The 22,427-nt window shown below is 36.1% G+C and overlaps 1 protein-coding gene across 1 annotated transcript in view; it reads left to right on the forward strand.

Annotated features, from left to right (window-relative positions):
- Nucleotides 1-22,427, forward strand: part of stk11ip (serine/threonine kinase 11 interacting protein) — a 39,332-nt gene that overhangs the window by 3,662 nt on the left and 13,243 nt on the right. Inside the window, exons 8-21 of the mRNA XM_051112862.1 lie at nt 1,021-1,150; nt 1,317-1,420; nt 1,690-1,779; nt 2,106-2,147; nt 3,782-3,952; nt 4,759-4,840; nt 5,282-5,728; nt 9,247-9,449; nt 9,539-9,649; nt 13,646-13,814; nt 14,848-15,050; nt 15,154-15,403; nt 15,833-15,933; nt 19,975-20,072. Coding sequence (XP_050968819.1) covers nt 1,021-1,150; nt 1,317-1,420; nt 1,690-1,779; nt 2,106-2,147; nt 3,782-3,952; nt 4,759-4,840; nt 5,282-5,728; nt 9,247-9,449; nt 9,539-9,649; nt 13,646-13,814; nt 14,848-15,050; nt 15,154-15,403; nt 15,833-15,933; nt 19,975-20,072 — 2,201 coding nt within the window. The remainder of the gene's footprint in view (nt 1-1,020; nt 1,151-1,316; nt 1,421-1,689; nt 1,780-2,105; nt 2,148-3,781; nt 3,953-4,758; nt 4,841-5,281; nt 5,729-9,246; nt 9,450-9,538; nt 9,650-13,645; nt 13,815-14,847; nt 15,051-15,153; nt 15,404-15,832; nt 15,934-19,974; nt 20,073-22,427) is intronic.

Below are 22,427 nucleotides of genomic sequence, written 5' to 3' on the forward strand. Positions count from 1 at the left end.
TTCACAAAATTTTGTTCTCTGCAGCAAAATGTCTTTGAGTTCAAGGGGGTTGAATAATTTTGATTGCAACTGTAAGTTATATGCTTATTGGTAACTGAACATACACTGCTCGTCCAAAAATAAAAAGTCAAAAGTTACCACCTGGATTTAACTAAGCAAATGGGTAAGAGCCTCCCATTGGATAATTTCTGCATGGATGATTATGTTTCAGCTGGCAACAAGTTATTTAACCCTAACTGATGGAGTGAGTAGCTTCTCATTTCTTAAACAACCATGTCAGAAGACCCACCCTGTGGTCGTGGAAAATATATTAATCTGTTTCAGAAGGGTCAAATTATTGGCATGCATCAAGCTAAGAAAACGTATAAGGAGATTGCTGAAACTGCTAAAATTAAGAACTGTCCAGCGCATTATTAAAAACTGGAAGGATAGTGGGGAGCCATCATCTTCGAGAAAGAAATGTGGTCGGAAAAAGATCTTAAATGACTGTGATAGGCAATCACTTAAACGTTTGGTGAAATCAAATCGTAAAAAAAAACAACAGTAGAACTCACGGCTATGTTTAATAGTGTAAGTAAGAGCATTTCCACATGCACAGTGCGAAGGGAACTCAAGGGACTAAACAGCTGTGTAGCCTTAAGAAAACCACTTATCAGTAAGACAAATCGGGAAAAAAAGGTTTCAGTTTGCTAGGGAGCATAAAGATTGGCCCAACGAAATAGTACAGTGTTTGACTTTTTTTTGGACGGGCAGTGTATAATCAAATTAGCCAAAATATGAAACAATTACGCATGAGGTGGCAGATGGAAAGTGTTTAAAAATGGCTAAATTGGACAAAATAAAAATAGTGTGATTTTTATTTGTACTTCTGTCTTCACACCTAATACAATTTCTCATACATGATGTCACAATTAGTGGACAGGGCCCTGTTGCATGGTTCAGGGGACCCCCTATAGATTTGCGGTATATTAAATGATAGGACAGAGTGAATTGATTCATATCTTTTCTATTTCCATCAAGCCTCTTACTGAACTGGAGCATCTGAATTTAGCATATAATAACCTCCAGAGAGCACCAGTGCTGGGCCTCAGTGCCCAAGCCAAACTCACAACCTTGATCCTTAGAAACAATGAACTGGAAACTATCAATGGTAAGTTTTCCATTTTCCATGATTGTTTTCCAACCTCTTTTAAACCTCTTGATTGAAAACATTATATATGTGATGAAAAATTCAACAAACTGTAATTAGTTTAAATAAACAGTTAGTTTACTAAAATAAAGGTTAATGTAATCTAAATGTATTATTCTAAATGCAGGGGTGGAGCAGTTGTCATCACTTCAGTCTCTTGACCTGGCTTATAACCTTCTTATGGAGCATTCTCAGTTGGCGCCTCTGTCCCTTCTTCATAATCTCAATACAGTAAGATACTGTAAAACCACATTGCCTAAGTAATGCTTAGCTTAAACTGCTTTTTTCAGTTATCGGAAAGTGATTATCCTCAATCCCAGATTTTAGTCTGAGCCGTTTTATGATGCCACATTTACAAATTTCGGCTTGATGAGGATTATAATGACACATTTGAACACCACGTGTTTAACTTAGCCAACTGGATCTTACAATCGCAATATGAATATTTTCCTTTGTCTTCTCCTGTATACCACCTTGACTGTTTTCTAATCTGTTTTCAGTTAACTTTGGAAGGAAACCCTTTATTTTTTCAGAAGACACACAGGACATCAACTATCCACCATCTCTCTCCACGTGCTGCTTTCCAAGGGGTGAGTCTTTCTCTGTTTGTGAACAGTGGACATTCTCAAAGTCATTATTTGAATCTGTCCTCATGTTAAAGTTCTATATGCAGTATGTGTTATGTAAGTATCAGTTTTTCTACAATGAATTTTTAAATGAGAAACTACAGTATATCTAAATATACATCTCTGATTGTATTCGTGTTTACTTTAGCAACCAGAGGGAGGTGCCAGTTCCCTCTTTTTTTCAGATGTCATTCGTAAAAGTAATAGTGAAATGTTTGTAGATCTTTCTTGCTGTTCTGCAGATGTTTTGGAGTTGTAAGCTGACGTTTTAATGTCTGCTTGCATTTCAGCTCCAGCTGGATGGCACCCCTCTGTCCCAGTCTGATCTGCTGGTGGGTATCAAATGTCACTTCATGTGCCATCTCAGGTCATTCCACCCTCCTTGTTTTTCATGTGATTCATGTTGTATTGTGGGAGGCAAATCTGCTTTTAATTTACAGTAGAATAGTGGGCAACAAAGTGCTTTACTTCCTCTAACCAAATGGAGTTTTTAAACTTCAAATGGCTGTTGGCAATCAACAATCACAATTACATTTAGTGTTTAATAAGTTTAATCACATGACAGGTGATGGAAAAAATGATTAAATGAATCATGTTTAACAATGAATCACAATAATAAATCATGTAACAGGTAATTTAATAAATTCATAAATAGAATATATTTCAGTGTTTAAAATCAGAGTTTTTTTTATGTCCGACTGATATGAAAACATTTTTAAGGAATTCTGTGTTTTATTATACTAACTCTCAAACAGCTCATTCAGAAACCAAGGGATGTGTACAGATGTGAATGCCTGTTTGTCAATTTGCTTTATAATATTTTAACATTGTGTTCGATGAGCTGCACATTTTCTGTACTTTTTCCCACATAACATAGAAAGGGATTTAGAACAGCTTCATGTCCTTCAAAGGCTACAAAGTCTTGAAAACAGAGGTACAATTCTGCAATCAGGGATGGTTTAATTGTTTCAAACTGCAAATATATTTCAGAATTGTTGTCATTAGCAAAATTCAGGGTCCATTCTGTTAAAATGAAGCAGTTTACATGAAATTCATGAGTTCAGTGGCAAAATTGGTTGCTGTGTTCAGATTGAGAAGCTCTTCTGAAAAATTTACTGTCAACACCTTGCAAAAAACTAATGTCCATGGCATCAGCACTCTCATGATACACAACTTAGCAAAAATGAATTGTGAGTGCTTTGCATGCAAAGTCTTTTACATACTCATGTATTTGGACTCTTTCTGTTTTCCCTCCCCCTTTCCTTTTTCCCCAGCACTTTCTTAACACTGATGCAGGCCGAATATGACATTCACTTAGGTCAATGATGCTTCATTTACTGCATGTGATAGTGACACCAAGTGTTCATACAGTATAATGATTTTTGTTTTTTTTTTTTTTTGTTTTTTTTTTTACATTAAGGGGCTAAATAATTTTTTGTTTTTCAAATGTCTTACAGGCCAGCACAGACCATGATTTGGGATGTGCTATCCAACATAAAAAGCATGGAAAAAAAACATAAATCTAGCACAAAAAGATATGTTAATATAGCTGTGTCACTAATTCTGACAATCTTGTAAGATATTCATTCATTATGTAATTTATTGTAATTAACTGTAGTAAATAGAAAAAACGAATATTGTACATAATGTAAAAAACAACCCAACACTATTAATTTTCGAAAAAAATTTAGCTATGTTGGATGCAAATCAGAAATTTTTATTACAAGTAACCTGAGTTAACATTGTGACACGTAAGAGGTAATGTTTTCTTTTGGTATTGGCCAAACTCATCCTTTAACCCTATCATCCAGGTTAAGAAATACAAAATGCCAATTTACGAGAAATAAATATATTTTTCAAGATTTAATTGAATGTTAATATCTCTTGGTAGAAAATAACAAAATTACACAAATATGTTCTGTGGCTTTAATCACATTAAATCATTTTATTTGTTTAAAATAAACAGGACATGCCTAAATCCGGACAGCTAGTTGGTCAGATGTCCCACACTTCTCAACAAGTTTCTATGATACCTGACCAAGGAGGGCAGGAAGTGTCCAGTGGAGGTGGGGACATGACTGACAGTTTGACTGTAAGCATATCAGGAGTGACCCGAGTTCGAAAGAGGAAACACAAAGTAAGTACATGTCTAAAATCTGCCCAAATTTTTTTTTTATGGTAGACTGTTAAACTAAAGCCCAGTTCACACTAAATGATTTTAGCCCGATTTTTGTCATTTAAAATGACAAAAAAAAAAAAAATCCCATCGTACATGACAAGATTTGTCACATCTGTGACACTGACCAATAGGAGCACAGAAACACCTTTGTACAAGCTTTCAAACATGCCGAAACAAAAACGAGACCTGCTACAGTACATGGAATTTTACAATGAAGGAAATGTTTGTGGAGTTACAGCAACAATACTCCTGCATTTATGATAAGGGACTACCGCAACAGAGTGAAAAAGGTCAAATAAAATCTATTTTACCTATTTTACCTCGTTTTCTTTGGCAGTCCTTACTGTCATCTTCATGCAGTCCAAATTTGTGTCCATTGTCAGGTTTCTTTTTGGGGTTTTTCTGATGACAAGACTGGGCAAAACAAGGTGTTTGCTAGCTGTTGTTTGTTTACACTCATAGCACCTTCTGCCTAGTCCCGCTGTATCGATGACAGCATGCACGTCGTTAATGATGGTATGCGATTAATGGTCCGGTAAAATCGTGTAGTATGACATGTTTCTTGTTCATGACACAACAAGATTTTATGAGTCAAAATCGCATAATCTGACACAGTGACTGTTGTTACTGACCAAAAAAAAAAATTGTGTAGTCTGACCGGGGCTTAAATGAACATGATTGTTTATGGGGTGATGTAAAGTCACCATCAAAATTTTAGTAAGATCTGATGCATGACATGAAGAGCAAATTCTTGCCCATTTCAGAACAAGGTGAAGGTGAGGAGAGCCAGTATCTCAGAGCCCAGTGACACAGACCATGAGGTCAGAGTGCAGTCTGCTTTACAAGGTGATGAACACATGACTTAAGTGCTGAACAAGCAGAAGGAAAAATTCTGCCATTTACTCTCTGTCATGTTAATTCAAACTGTATGACTTTCTTCTGTGAAACATAAAAGAAGATATTCTGAAAAAAAATCAGTGTTTTGTTTAGGTTTCTTCCCCTGTACAATCAATGTAAATAGTGACCAAAACTGTTTGGTTACCAACATTTTTCAAAATTTCATTTATTTTTTTTTTTTTTGGTGTTAAACAGAAGAAAGCCTTAAAGGTGTGAAATTACATGATGGTGAGCAGATGATTTTGGGTGAACTATCCCTTTAACTTTTCACTGAGCATTTTAAAGTTCACTGTCTTTTCAATGATCTTGTTTACATTTAAAATGACAAGCTTGTGTGTTTGTTAGGCATATGTATTACGCTTCTCATGTAAAATATTTGTTTCTCTTCAGATATTGTCCTCCCCCATAAGGAAGATATTGAGAGGATGGATAGTTTTCGAGAGCAGTTAGGAGAGGACTGGCTACGCTACCAGCATCATCTTGATGATACTCCAGTCAACCCAGCTTTCCCAGTAGTGGACAGTGTAACCATTAAAGTGAACACCAATGGCCACTGTACACCCCCATCTCCCCTGCTTAAAACTACCACACATCCAACCAATCTGGAATTGCTCCCCCCTCCGCTGCTGTCCTCTGAACTGAAAGAGGAAGAGGACAAAGAAGAGCTGGAGAGCACAGACTTGCAGCCTGAGACAGAGTCCACCTTGCAGTGTACAGGCCACAGCCCGCCGAACACTGAATCTACACTTGAGACAAGCCTAGGAAACACTCAGGCTACAACTGAGGCCTACTCTGACCCAAAATCACCACCAGAGGAAGAAGACGACGATAGGGGAGGTCTGTCTGTTATTTCCTAAGGATACACTGATACTTAGAACTATACTTTTTGTATTGATATTTAAACCAGGGCTTGAAAACGAAAAAAAAAAAAAAATTAATAGGTTCACTCTGAGCAGAATTGATATTTTAACATTTCTGTTCCTGTGTTCCTCTGTATTTTTGTTTTCTCTGTTTGAGTAGAAAAAAATACAGATTAATAACGTTATTTATCTGGTGTCTTAACCCGCTGTGCTCTAGTCACATCCAATACAGCATCACCTTTTCTAGATTTAGACTCGCATCGCATTTTATCCTTACGTTCAGAAATAAAGTAAGCTAAATGTCGGTGAAGCAAAATGTTTACAAACATTATGAACACAGTTATTAGTTTCCTTCGCTACACAACAAATCCTCTAAAGTTAAGGCTATGCATTTTACCATATTCGCGACGTGTCTGGATACTAAAATATTATTTATTATATAATGGGCTTTGTACACTCGCATTGACGTAAAACATCCTTCACATCAGCTAATCCAAGTATGTATAACTGCAGACCCGAGATCTCCAAATGGGGACAGGAACTCCAAAAGTGGGCATAACCTCCAAAATGGGACGGGGTCTCGTCACACAAATACTTTCACCATTGGTTCTGGCTTCAGCCAGTTGTTATTGACTTACATTTTAAAATAAACAGGGTAGGATGGTGTAGTGACACTGAGTGTAATTAAAAAGGTCCCACTGTCTGGTGAGGTCTGGTTGGGGAGTTACAGGACGTCCCTGCGATCTAGTATCGCATAATCTTATTAACTGTTTATCTGCCATGCCATTCAGCGCCAATCCCACCGTGCAGTCAATTTCACTGGTTAAGGTTAGGGTCAGGTTTAGGGGTTAGCATTGTTTGTAGAATAGTGTAGGAAATGAACACTGTGATTGACACAACCAATAAAACCTTTAGAAGCAGCTGTGGGGCGGAGTTTGCGCTGAAGTGGATTGGGGGAAAAAATTGCACATGCATGTCATGTGCCTGCCTGTCAATGGGAGGAAGCCACGCCCTATTTTGGAGCTCCCACCCCCGTTTTGGAGTTCCCGCCCCCATTTGGATTAGATCTCCAGGCTGCAGTTGTACGCTTCTCGGTTATTCGCTTGTTAAGTCTGATGTCAAGCGTTACCTCTTCTGTGACTTCTGGGTCCATCAGATGACATGAGAAAACAACAAACGGTACTAATTATACACTCACAATGTGATATAATACTACCAGAAAATTATAATCCATACTGAAATTCCAGATAGCCATACAATTAAAATATAAATAAATATAAAATTAAATTTAAAAAATAAAAATTAATAAATTAACAAATAAAGTATTTGTATTTGGGACGCTGTGAGCACGGAGACTGTAGTATACACTGTAAATTTGAAAACGTTTAGCTTAAATGTTTAATATGAATAAACTGTGCTCATAAACGGCTGCTGAGATGATATTCTCTAGTGAAATAAGTTGGGGTTTGGCCTCGGAAACAGTGTTCGTTGGTGCGTTCAATGGTTGCACTGCGTCATCACTTAATAAGCCCACATTCAAAACTGTCAAGCTTTTGCAAAATAAACAAAACTAGCCTACTTTCTAACGTCTTGTTTTCCTTTCTGTGAACTTTGGCTCACGTCACAATAAACTAAAACTCAGCAGATTTTTTCTTTTGTTTTGTTAATCTGTCAGTGATCTAAGTGAAATATTTTGTGTATATGCCTGTATATTCCTTTTTATGTAAGCCCTAAGTTTTATTCTGTTTTCTCCATTCACAGAAGAACAGCAGGTGTGTGTGATCTGTTAAATCCATTTTACACTATCTTGGGCAGGGTTGCCAGGTTTTCACCACAAAATCCAGCCAACTGAGACTCAAAACTAGTTGTGTTCGAGGGGGATCCCCGTTAAAAATCGCGTTCCATGGGGTAAAATACACGTTTTTGGCGGGGTTCCCCTGGTAAAATGTGCGTTCCAAGGGGATAAATATCACGTTACTGGGGTCACTTCAACCCACGCATTTGAAAAACAACCCGCGACAACAGTGTTGCCAACACTGTTCCTGGGATAAATTCTAACGCGCGGGTATTTCACTCGTTGGATGCGTCAGCTCATATTTGCATAGGCCGTACTACTTGAATTTGTGATTTGTTGACAGCAAATTTCAAATATTAAATGGAACGATAAAATAAGGTTATTATCCGGTTAATGCAGTGTTGGCAAGTGTTTGGGCTACTTTAACACTGTTGCTGTGGGTTGTTTTTGATGTCCGCAGGTTGAAGCGACCCCAATACCGTCATATTTTATACCAGGGGAACTCCGCCAAAAACTTGTATTTTATCCCCCGGAGCGCGATTTGTAAGGGGGTTACCCCCCTTTGAAATGTGATTGGGCTAGTTTTGAGTAGTAATTGGGCAGGTTTTGTTGTGAAAACCTGGCAACCCTGGGTTAATGGCCAATTTTCGATTCTGTTTGCAGCTATAAAATTTGATTTTGTTTCCATTTTCTGGTTCTGTTCCTATCAAAATTTGGTTTGTTTCCGGTTTCCGGTTTTCGTTTTCGTTTTCATTCCTTGAACTGGTTCAGAGCCCTGATTTAAATTATGATAAAACCATCCACTATCACCTTTCAGTAATTTATTTCAGCAATTTTCATGTTAGTGTAGCTTTTGTAGTTACATTATATAATTGTATAGTTTTATTTATTTATTTATTTATTTATTTATTTATTTATTTTTAGTTTTATGTACACTACTCTTTGGAAGTGTTTGGGTTGGTAAGATATTTAATGGTTTTGAAAGAAGTCTTTTATGCTCACCAAGGCTGTATTTATTTGATCAAAAACACAGTAAAACAGTAATATTATAAAATATTATTTACATTTAAAATAACTGTTTTCTATTGTAATAGTTTGACAATATATTTTATTACTTTTGGAAAGCTGAATTTACAACAGCCATTACTTTTATAATTCTTTTTCAAGAATAGAAGTTTAAAAGAACAGCGTTTATTTGAAATGGATATCTTTTGAAACGTTTAATGCGTCCATGCTGAATAAAAGATTTAATTAAAAGAAAAAATCGTACTTTTCCAAAAAAAAATTTAAACAGTAGTGTATTCAGGCATATTTTCCTCATAAGTAACTTGGCTGCATTATGTACATGTAGTTGGCTACATTTTTGTACATTTTGTCAAATTTGCAAGCTACACTTTTAAAGTAGCTTCAAATCATTTTTGTGGTGGACATTTTGTCAAATTTTCTGCAAATATAGGTTTATGTACACTTTTGAAAAGTACTGGCTTCTTCAATTACCACACACAGGCCTACCACACACAGTAAAACCGTCAGTGGGGCAAAAATGTGGTGGACCAAACATTTGGATCTCTATATTTTCTGCAAATATAGGTTTATGTATTTATAATGGCAAAAATTACTTTCTATACTTTTTCTAAATGAAAAATTCTATAACCTGTCTAGTTTGTATCCAGAATTCATTCATGCACTTTGTTTAACAGTGGACCTGTGCAGACCAATGCTGGTGGGGCTGCTCTTAGAGGATGTGGAGAGCAATCAGAAAAGGGCCTCTGAACCACTTTTCCTACGAGTGCGCCAGGGTCACCTGCTGGAGGTAGACATGCACCAGGGATGTGTTAAAACACGAGTGGAACTAGACAGTCTGCAAGATGTTGTGACAACTGAGGCCACCTGCACAGTGGAGGTCAGATGACATATTTTCTGTTCATAAGGATCTATAAGATGATAGAGCATTTTTGTCTCAATTTCACACACTCTCTTTAAATCTTACAGAAGGTGGAAATGACTCACCCAGCCCTTGAGCTTCATTTCCGGTACATTAGTCGTGAAAGACGTAAACGTTGTTACATAATGTTGGATGACAAGCCACAGGAGGCATTACAGGTCAGGTGGATAATTTATCATTAAACAATTAGGCATTAATCAACCAGTGCTTGGGACATAATCCTAAAATGACAACTAGTAAGGTGCACCGATCTACCAATTATTAGTATAAATTCAGTTTCTGATGTCAAGAATTGGCATTTTAACTAGTGAAAATTTAATTGTTGATATCAAAAAATTCATATCCTGCAAATCTGCTTGCAAAGTGTGACATATAATTGAAGAAATTTGAAAATTCAATTACAGATGCCAATAATTACAGCTAATCAGTAATAGCTTTTGCTTGTAGGAATTACATTTTTGATATGAAGAATTTCATTTCTGCTATTTATGTCATTTTTGATATACCAAGGATTTGTGTTTTTACTAGTAAAAATCATCCTGATGTCAAGAATGCCATAGATGACTGAGAACGATTTGCCATTAAATGTGACATTTGTAAAATTTGTGACATTTGTAAAAAATCTAGGTTCTGTTTTGGGGAAAAATCATCTAAAATGGTTCTGTTTTTTTGCATTGTGTTCCACAATCGTGATACCAATCATGCAATAAAATAGTTTTTTTTTGTCTAACTTAAACATGCTCTCTCAGTCTATGGATGTTTTTTTTTTTTTTTTTTTTTTAGGGGTTCAGGTGCTTAGCACTGAAACCCTATTGTAATTGTTTAATGCCCAAGGATTATCAATCTCCACATAAAACTGATTGGGCAGGCCAAACCGTAAGTCGTAGAGACTTGAAACTTGGAGGGATCATAGTACTCATACTGCCGACAACGTCACCAAGCCTCGGCCTGATGGGGGCACTACAGCAATCAAAAATACAAAATCGCTCATAACTCATAAACCATCAGTAACAGGCTCAAGTATCTTATGTCATTGAAATTCTTGGCTCACGCTGGACAAATGCATGCCTCAGATTTGATTTGGACTGGTGAAATTTTCCCTGGTTTTTTTTGCAAAACATACTTTTCGGAGTCCAAACCAAACCAATGCAGAAAGACACTCTGAAGAGTGAATATCAATAATTATTCAAAAAAAAGTTGAACTTTCGACTAACTGTGGCAAAGGGATGCCAAAATGTTTGAAAGGGGTGGGGCCACGTTTAGTAAAATGCCTATAACTCCTGAATGAAATGAGATATCTTTGCCAAACTCAGAAAAAAACTGTTATAGCAGGGTTGTTTAGAAAAGAGGCGTGTCCAAATTTACCCAAAATCCTTAGTTAGTTATTGATTAGTGGTTTGCATTACAACAAAACACTAATACAGAAAATCCATATCTTTGAATTGTTTTTCACTGGATGTTTTTAAACTATCAGTGCTTTGTATTTACTGATTTGCCAGTATGTCAAAATGATTTTTAATAGTAACAACAAAACTAATCAGCTGATTTTAATTTAATGTTAGTATTTCCAAAATGTGAATTTTATGAATGTAAAGTACATTATGTTGCAGCATATATAGTGCGTGATTAATTATTAGACATGGTGAAACTCTGGTCATATTTTTTTTTTCCAAGCACATTTTACCAATTCCAAACCACATCAGTCTTAATAACTACTGTTAATTTTGTTTTTAATCATTTATAAGTGATATGTAATTTTCCATGAAGGTTGGAAGTGAAAAACTCCTTATAGGTGTGCATAATTATTAGGTACATTTTCTTTTACAGATAAAATGAGCAAAAAAAGAGATTTAACTCAGACTGAAAGTCAAAAATTTTTAAATGGCCATGAGAAGGATGCAATTTGCAAACTAAATTTGCAAAGTTAAGGCATGCCCCTTAGACAGCGAAATGCGCATTGGGTCAGCACGGTCACAAAAAACAGGTGGAGAAGTAAAGACACATGTTAACTGCAAAAGAATTAAGAATTAAGGTGAATAATTAGGTGTGAAGCCAACAGGAACAATTTAGTCTCCAGCACCACCATTTTCCAGAACTGCAGCTTACGTGGAGTCTCCAGAAGTGCAATGTGTCAGGTTCTCAGAGGCTTTGCTTGGGTAAAAAAATCCTAAAAAATGACCCTCACTTAAAGGAGAAGTCCACTTCCAAAACAAAGATTCGCATATAATGTACTCACCCCCTTCTCATCCAAGATGTTCATGTCTTTCTTTCTTCAGTCGTAAAGAAATTATGTTTTTTGAGGAAAACATTTCTGCATTTTTCTCCATATAATGGACTGGTATGGTGCTCCGATTTTGAACTTCCAAAAGGCAGTTTAAATGCTGCTTCAAACAATCCCAAATGCAGTTGTAAATCCCAGCCAAGGAAGAAGGGTCTTATCTAGCAAAACGATCGGTTATTTTCATTAAAAAACTGAATTTAAATACTTTTTAATCTCAAACACACATCTTGCCTTTCTCTCCCTGAACTCTGTGTATTCTGACTCAAGACAGTTAGGGTATGTCGAAAAACTCCAAATGTATTTTCTCCCTCAACTTTAAAAATCATTTCAAAATCATCCTACATCACTGCAGAAGTTCAAACCCAGTCTTTGCAAAGTGAACATGCAAGGAATATCAAACACCCTTAACAAAAATGGTAAAACAACGATATAGGGCGATTTTGAAATTGAGATGGGAGTTTTTTGACATACCCTAACTGTCATGAACCGGAACAAAAACAGTCCAGGCAGAGTAAGACAAGATGAGCGTTTGGCATTAAAAAGTATATAAATTGTATTATTTTTATTAAAATAACCGATCGTTATGCTAGATAAGACCCTTTACAACCACATTTGGGATCGTTTGAAACTGCATTTAAACTGCATTTTGGAAGTTCAAAATCAGTGCACCATATCAAAATGCTGAAATGTTTTCCTCAAAAAACATAATTTATTTACGACAGAAGACAGAAAGACATGAACATCTTGAATGACAAGGGGGTGAGTAAATTACTTTTAAATTGTTGTTCTGGAAATGGACTTCTGTAATAAGAATGACATGCTGAAGTTTTGAGAAATAAATACAGAGACTGTTTTTTTGTTTGTTTGTTTGTTTGTTTTTTATAGGCTTTATAGGCAGATAAGTTGAGAGTGACTCAGGAAGGACCATTTTTAGTCCATCTCTGCAAGACAAACTTTTCAGGATAGGAAACAGACTAAAAATGAACTCCTAAAATTTACTGTCAGATTCTGGAAGATATATTCTTGAAAGAGTGGTACAAGAGGATGTGATGCTGGTCCTCAAGAGTCACTCTCAACTTATCTGTCTAAAAAGCCTATAAAAAATCAGTCCTTATTTATTTCACAACACTTTAGTGTGTTTTTTACCCAAGCAGAGTCTCTGAAAACCTGATGCATTGCACATCTGGAGACTCCAGGTAGGTTGCAGTTCTGGTAAATGATGGCACTGGAGACTAAATGGTTCCTGATGGTTTCACACCTAATTTTTGACCTTAATTATTTGCAGTTATAACAGGTGTGTTTTCTTCTCCACCTGTTTTTTTCTGGCTGTGCTGACCCAATGAGCATTTTGCTGTTCAATGGTCATGCCTTAACTTTGCAAATTCTGGTGTCACATTAGTATTTCATCATTCTTGTGGGCATTTAATCATTTGTGATTTTCAGAGTTAAATCTCTCTTTTTTTGGCTCATTTTATCTGTAAAAGAAAATGTACCTAATAATTATGCACACCTGAATAATAGTTTTTTTACTTCAAGCCTTTATATTTTATATTTATACTTTATATCTAAATTATATATCACTTATACATTAATAAATACAAAATTAATAGATGTTACTAAGACTGATGTATTTTGGTAATTGGTAAAATGTGCTTGGAAAAAAAATATGACCAGAAAATCAGTGTGCCTAATAATTATGCACGCACGGTATACTTGTAAAAGCATGGCAAGAGCCATTTAAAACACCAACCAAAATGCTTTTTTTAAATCTATTTTGACACATTTCCACACAGTTTGTTGACTCTTTGATGGAACTTTAAAATTTAAAGCAACGTGATGTTACCTAATTGAGTTCAAAATTCTGACTCCTCAGGTATTAGTGGAGGTTCTTTCAAAAATCGTTGAGGAAAACAACCAGCAGGTGGATGAGGAGAGACCAGAGACAGTTTGGCTTCAGTGCCTTAAATGTCAGACTGAGTTCTGCCAGCCAGCCACTGAATCCGACAGCAGCCTGTGCCACCTGGATGAGCTAAGGAATGATCGTAAGCATATGGCCCTAACAATCAAAAAGATTATAATTTTTCTGTCATGAGCAAGGCCCTGGAAGCATAGGCGGGCATACACTCCTGAAAGAACATTTTAGGGAGTGGTACAAATACATGCAACTCTCAACACACTTTTCATTAGTATTATGGCAATTACAATCATTCTATCTAGCATGACTGTGGATGCCTCCACCTCATTGCAATTAAACACAGTATTATAATGTGCCGTAAAAGTTGAGACAACAACAGTTGATTGATACTGGTTATTACCGTGGCAGCAGTTTTTTGGTTCTGATCCTTTTTTTTGTCACAGCTTTCACCACAAGATAAAGTTATTCAAAAAAATTAATTAGGCTTACCACGAGTGGGCGATTGTCATGTTGGAGCATGAGAGAACCTGGATAAAATGTGCCACCAAAGAATTTCATAAATATGGAATGTTTGCCAAGCTTTGAGTGTAAAAGCTTTTTTCCTGGGACTCCCATCAGGCAGCCAATAATTTTATCATATGACCTATTTCCAGGGTAACCCATATAATAGAGTTTTACTTTTTTGTTTAGCCACTGTAACATCCTGCAGGCCATTTCTTTTTAATGACTGGTTTGGTACAGAGTTCATCCTCCTCCTCTGCAGCATTGCATAGTTTAAAACATGCTTTGACACGCAAACCGGAGGTTCTGGGACATTTGTTCAGCTGCTTTCAGTCTGTTTGCTTGGTGTCCTGTGGATCATCTGGGCCAAACACATAGTTGGTTCTGCATGGGGCAGAGATCAGTGAAGGTGTTTATTTTAAGAGCATTAACGCCTTTAAAATAATTCTGAAGGAAAGAGTATGTTAAACACTCTGTCCTGTAGTGAGTGTTACCTTGAATGGAATGTGTGCGTGTCTTTTGATTTTCTTTTCAGCTGCCATTTCGACACATTAACTGTATTAGATGGTCTTGGATGTGTCAGGATAGAATTGTGTATCCTTATTTATGTATTTAGTTATAAATTTATTTTATTTATTTTATTTTATTTATTTTTTCAGGTTGTACTGTCATCTGCTCAGAGTGCAATAGCGATCATGTAGTTCAGTTGGCTGTTCAGTCAGCTCCTTCCACCAGTACACCTTTTGAACAAAATGATGCCAGACACTTTACCTTTGATGACAGGGACAACTCAGTTCAACCCAAGCACAATGAGGTCTGGGTTTATGTTCTTTCTGACTTGATATTTCCACAACAATATAATGTTAATGTTCTCTTTTTACTTACTTAATTTGCTTAATTCGCCTAGGAGTTGGTCCCTGGACAGTCTTTGCTATCCCGTGGCAGCCCCCTCCAACAATTCAGAGTCCTCCACAGAGGGAGCCGCAGCTTACTTCCACACAGCCCACAGCTTCCTGTCTAATTGTTTGACTAATCAGAATGAGACATGGGTTGACCAGAAAACCTCACAACTAATCAACTTTAGCACAACTGATGGACAAGTGCAGAGTAGCTCAGAGCGGCTTAAGGAGAAGGGGGCTGACAATGCCTGCTACAACGGCTATCAAAAACATCAGGACCAGCAGTCACCACAGTACACAGAAGGCTCCAACAATAGTAGGTGGTCCCCTCTCGGGATGAAGATCAGTAGAGTGGTTAGAAAGGGTGACAGTAATGAGAATTTGTTTAAAGAAGACTGATTGGAAATGGCAAGAGAAACTGTAGTTATTGAGCCCAGGCCTGTTTTAGGATCGCCATTTAAATAGTGTAGCCTTGAAACTCATTGACTAAACTGAGTGCTTTGTAAACATGACCAAAACAATAGAATTATAAAGAGAGGAAGTTTTCTGCCGCACATTAAATTGGTACCAGAGAATAAAGCCTAATGTTTGGCAGGCTATTCTAGCCATAAATTATGTGAACTAATTTAACAGATATTGATATTACAGGTATACTATTGTAATGTCAGCTTTTTTTTTGCGTAGTAGTTTGTACTAATTTTATGCCATTTGAGGAATTTAAACCTAAACTTTATTTTCATTTCAGCTCAGTTTGACTTGCTGTCAGAGACAGTTGACCATCGAATTCAGCTGTTCCTGGATGTGGAAGTGTTTGAGGGAGAAGAGGAGCTTCGCTGCTTTTTAAAGGCAAGATAAGCTGTATGCAGTGCCCTCAATAATGTTAACCAAAAACATTTAAAGAGGATATGTACCTAGTCAAAACCTAATGCAACCAACAATCAATGATAGATCTTTTATTCATAAAAGCAAATTTATGATATTTATTGCTACTATTTACACTGTCCACTTTCAACATACCATATAATATCATCATACTATATCACATCTTTACTGTTTGAAAAATGAGTGTATTTCTTTATTGTTAACTTTCTGAATAGCTCAGTGTAGTTTTATTATTTTACTGGTGTCCTGCTGGGTTCCGTACTCTAAATATGATCACAGTGACTTGCTACTGTGGCCCCATCGGGTGCCCTCTACAAGGACAATTAAAACCTATTAAAAATCCCACACCAGGACAGTGACAATTGATTTGATACATTCTCTCACGCCAGCCTTTTGCTCTCTCACAGTTTAAGCCAGTATTTCCATTTAAAGCCTGGAATACACTACATGAATTTTGCCTCGATTTTCTTCTGATTTACAGTCTAGAGAAGTTGATGCTAGTTGCTAGTTTAAAGTCAGAGCCAGTCTGCAGATTTGAGTTGACAGATTCCATAGAAAATCACAGTGTATTATGTTCACAGACTCCGAATTTTTAGCTTCAGACTTTAATTTTATCCAGTCGGAGGATATCAAACATGTTTGATATTTTCAGCCGATTTTAGAACACATATTGTTTTCATTTGTCAAGCGTCTCCTAGCCACAAGGCACACGTTTCTGCGAGAGTTTGTTGTGACTGAAACAACTTCAAACACAGTCTGCTAGTGTATGATCCTCATATGGTGACAGAGAGGGGACATGTTCGGTTCACTTAATTTTGTTGTGGCCACAACATATTAAAGGGGTCATCGGATGCTAAGTTCACTTTTACATGTTCTTTGAACATTAATGTGTGTTGGCAGTGTATGTACAAATCTACCCTATAATGCTAAAAATCCATGCAGTGGTTTTTAATTAATCTGTAAAAATAATATTTTTCAAATTGAGCCATTCTCAGATGCCTGTCGTTGTGGCATCACACCAACAGAGACCACTCCCACGATAGTTGATTGACATGAGCGTCTTACCTCAGATCAGTTGTAACAGTCCAACCTCCATGTTTTGATGCCAGAGCAGGGATGTAAGTTAGACAAGAATTGAGTGATTGAGGTGTTGTGTTGCTGCATGTAATAACAAATGTAGTGGTCATCATTTACTCCCAACATCTGAGCTGCTGAAGATGCAGTGGATTACATTTGTGAAGGGAATGCGCCTCCCGATCTACATATATCCATCTATGTTCGCGCGACTTATTCGTGATCCAGCTTCGCTTACAGCAGAAGTGAGTATAGGTTTTTTATGAATCTTTGCGATCGCCTTTCCTAATAATGTGCTAGTTAGCAAGTTTAGCGGCTAAACGTGGCTAAATGCGGCTGAAGTAAACAAGCTTGTCACTCCACAAAGAGAAGAGAGGGGCAGGGTCAGCAGAGCTCATTTAAAGCAGCCTCGACCAGAATGGGATGATTTTTGCAGAGCTGATTTTGGCAAGGTAAAAAGGGTGTTGTTTTACACTACCATTGAGAATTTTTAACCAAAGTATATTATAGACTTTTCATTAAGACCCTAAAGAATCATATCAACTTGTGGAAAATGGGCATCCGATGACCCCTTTAACTCGTATGAACGTAATATGTCGTGGCCATGAGATATCGATTTGTGGGAATATCATATGTCGTGGCCTCTAGATGCTATGTGGAGGGAATGACATGCATTTCTTGTGGCCATGAGTTTAATGCACAAACAAAGCTGTGTGACCATAGTAACCCAAGTTTATCAGAGATGGATTTATTAATATTTTATTTTGAATTAAGAAATTATTATATTAATTATTATAGAAATGAATACATTAACAAATGATTATATTAACCATATAGGCGATGCTGTCTATGCGTGATGTAGACAGCATTCGAAAGAAGTTTATCATGAATAAATTATACATAAAGTACATCAAATAAAATAGGCCTACAAGAAAACATTTTTATCCATTCCACAGTCTTGTAAGTCCATTAACTGATTGTCTTTTTTCCGTATTTGTATTATTATGATGATGATGATGATGATGATGATTATTATTATTATTATTATTATTATTATTATTATTATTAGACTATTATTATTGGTTATATTTTTATATTCGTTTAAATTAGTTTTTTCCTCTTCATTTCAATCTCTTAACTTAATGCTCTGAATGAAATTGTTGGCCTACTGTAAATGCTTGCCAATAAAACTTTGATTATGCTATATGACTGGGATTTTTACTGGAATGCAGTTTAAAGGTTTATTTTATTTTATTCTGTCTAATTAATAGACTAGCCTATATAAATACTATAGTGTTTCATTGAGGAATGAATCATTCACATAGTTTAATTTGTAAATGAAAACACGCTCATTTATATTTTTATATTTATTGTATATCGCTTTACCTAATTGACATTCTATAAATGCTAGTATTTGCTATCATATATTGATGTAAACGCCTTATATAGGCTAGTCTATTAATTAGACAAAATAAAATAAAATACATGTTAAATTCAACCTTTAAACTGCATTCCAGTAAAAATCCCAGTCATATAGCATAATCAAAGCTTTATTGGCCTGTCGAGCATTTACAGTAGTAATCGACCAATAATGATTTTTTTTTAAATTTATTTTTTTATTACCGATACCGATTATTTGCATATTTATGTGGCCGATAACCAATATGCAGAACTGATATTTATTTATTGTTATAAAATAAATAAGTAACTGAGTGAAATAAGTCCATACTTCACTTTGATTTTTTTTTTCCTCCTTAATCTTCATATTACAACATTAAAAACATGTTTTATTATTTTTTTTTAATTTTTTATTATTATTTATAAAATGCATCAGCTGTAACACTAAGCAAAACAAATGTAGAATGTCTAATGTTTTCAAATGGAGAAAATAAATAAAGGACAGGAGTCATATCAACTTCATTTTAAACTACAGTTTTAGTAGGTTTATAAGCTGTTTAATATAAAGAGTGAAGAATAGTACACTGGATAATGTTAATTTACTGAATAATATTCTCTGAAATATTGGAATATAACAAGCAAAAAATAGTACTTTATTGCATTTCTAAACTGGTATGTTATATCGGAATCACTAATATTTTGTCGTTCTAGATCCTGACAAAGTACTGTTTACACAGAACTATACTCAAACTGCGATCGCTCGCGGAGATAATAAATAATTAATTTCCATGAGTTGTATATTTTTAGATGTGTATTAGTGAAATAATGGTAATATAGTAGACAGCATCGCTTATGGTTAAAATACTTATTAATGTATTAATTTTTATAATAATTAATAATCATTTCTTAATTCAAAATAAAATATTAATAAATCCATCTTTGATAATCCCGGGTTACTATGGTCATGCAGGTTTGCTTGCGCATTAAACTCGTGGCCACAAGAAAAATATGTCCTACCCTCAACATAAGAAGTCGTGGCCACGAAAGGCCACAAGTTCACATCTCGTGGTCACGACATAAGGATGACGTTACCTTGACAAAATGATCTTGTGGGCACGACACATGACGTTCCCACAAATTAATATCTTATGGCCATGACATACTATCAAAATTAAGGGAACCAAACATGTCCTTCCCGGTCACCGTATCCTCAGTCGTGTAGTGTATGATGGCCAGTTTTCCTCTGTCGCTATTTACGAAGTCGGTAAGTGTATGATGCCTAGTGTTTTTAAAAATCTGTTCAGATTTCAAAAGTCTTGTAATGTATTCCAGCACTAAGTTTAAATGCCAAAGTGCTGGTAAAACTCAAAAGACATTTACTCTACTTCTAATTCACCCAGCAAACATTATATTGTATTTGTTCCAAACGTGCTTGGAATTTTAAGTTATGATTAAAGTGTTTGAAGTATTTCTGCGTGATTGAGAAGTTGGAATTATTTATATTAACCTTTTCTTAGTTTCACTTGACTTTAGATGTCCATTGTGAAGTTTGGGGATGCAGTGGAGTTCCATTCCCTTATGGTTGTGTCGGACCAGTACATCTACATCTTAGAAATCACCTCACAGTCTGAGTAAGCAACTTGAATTTCTTCAGTTAAATGCAGGGTTTGAAAGAGCAGCTTTCAACTGGGTATGGGTAGTCCAGATGAAACAAACACTGAAACTTTCTGCAATATTGTGGGTTTTGTCATGGTTCACAGTAAATGTAATAGTGTAGTATCTCTAGAGTCCACCCATCCAGTATACTTGTCATACATTTTTCATATTATGTATATTTTCGCAATTTCACATGGATAAGAATGCTGTATTTTCATATGTCAGCAGACTCAGCATGGCCAGGCCATGGCTACTAATTGGTGTGGTGTGAATTTCCTGCCCAATATACTGTAATTACCACAAGGACCAGCCATAAAGAAGTAGTTAACCCAAAAATGAAAATGTGCTGGAAATGTACTCACCCTCAGGCCATGCAAAATGTTTGTTTCTCTTCACCCAGAACAGATTTGGAGAAAATTGGCCTTATCTCACTTGCTTTGGAATGGATCCTGTGCAGTTGCACAATATAGTTGGACAGTACAGTTTGTGTCAAAGTAGGGTGGCCATACGTGCCATTTTACAGAACATGTCATGGCCAGGATTTCTATACTTGGCTTTGGTTCCTGTTTTCATACTTTCTGAAGGTTATGATCAAAAAGTAATTTAACCTATAGCGTGCAAACTTTGTACATAACCAATCGTGGTGCAAGAGAAGGTGGGGTCTGCAGAGAACGGTAAAAGCAATGCAAATACGTGTACATATTAGATGTGTTTGTTCGTTCATTCATTTGACTTGAAGTGCAATGCGCAGACCGATCATTGTATGACATCAAAGTACTGTGAGAGCGATTCGAAAGCACAAGGAGCCGTCTGCTCTTTATGGCTCTCACGGATGTCATACAACAATTGGTCTGCGCAGCGCAAACAGTCAAATCCTGGATATTTTAGGCAATATAGAAATCCTGGCATGTATGGTCACCCTTTGTCAAAGCACTCCACAAAGATAAACAGTTAAATATCAGAATCACTAATAGAAACTCAATAGTTTCAAAAAACAATAGTTTCATTATTTAGCTTAAGTCAGTTTAGTTTTGGCTGAGTTCAGATCAATAACAGTGCATCATAATAGTCCACAAGTAATCAACACAATTACAGTCCATTAATTACTGTTTTTTTAAGTAAAGCTGTGTATTTGTGATAAACAAATTCATCATAAAGAAGTTTTTAACTTCAAACTGTATTTCAGCTAAAATGGTCCTCTGCGAAAGCCCTATTGATCCCCTAAGGATTCTTCTTATTTTTTTGTCAAGGTTTTTGGGGGTTTTGGGGCACTTAACATGCTCAAAAACTCTTGAAAATTGGCACACACATTGGAATCTGCGGCCATTAGGGCCGGGCAGAGACTGGTACATGGGCGTGGAAAAGTGGCTCTACTGGAATTTGGAGGGCTACATATCACACATACTTGCACTTACACATATGAAACTCGGTACACATATAGAACCCATCAAGCTGAACAACTTTCACACTGCATGTCATTAGCTCATCCCAACAGGAAGTTGGTTATTCAGAGTTATTTATAAAACGCATGCTCTGGAATTTGATATGCTAGTCCTAGGTTTTTTACCCCATTGCCACCAAACTCTGTCAATATGATCTCAAGACATTGGGAATGAAAAATTGTGAGGGGACCTTTGATATCTCTAACAGTTTGGCCATGGCAAACGGCGTCAAAATTATGGCAAGAAATGAGAAACAGGAAGTGCCTAATAACTTTTTCATAGATCGCCTGATTTTGATCAAACTTCAAGTTTGTTTGTTGTATGAGGCCAATCACATAGATGTGACTATTAGAAGTCAAAGTTATAGTGCCACCAATTGGCAACAGGAAGTGTGTCTCTTTTAAAAATCCTTTAAAATCACATGGTTATTTTTACCCGATTTGCTTCAAACTTCAGAATAATGTCAAAACACAGCTGATGAGAATCTGTAAAGGGTTTGTTGATAAATTAATTGCTATTGCCATGGCAACGTGTCAAACTTTAACATTTGTTTCCTGTGTTTTGGGGCACTTAACATGCTTAGAATTTCATGAAACTCAACACACACATCAGTATTAATGATAGTTAGACACTGGCTAAAGCTCATAAATAGGCGTGGAGGAGGCACTCCATAGCGCCACCTTTTGTCAAAAGTGGGGGAGGGGGTTAGTTTTAGCTACAGACACCAATATCGGCACATATATTGTTCTCATCAAGCCGGACAACTGTCTCATTTACACCATTCGCTGCGACCAACAGGAACTATATTTTTTGGAAAAATATAGTTGTGAATTAATGAATAGTACTCCTACAAAAAACATCTAATTTACACCAAACTTTGTCAACATG

The sequence above is a fragment of the Labeo rohita genome, chromosome 6 (assembly GCF_022985175.1).
Source record: "Labeo rohita strain BAU-BD-2019 chromosome 6, IGBB_LRoh.1.0, whole genome shotgun sequence".
NCBI lineage: Eukaryota > Metazoa > Chordata > Actinopteri > Cypriniformes > Cyprinidae > Labeo > Labeo rohita.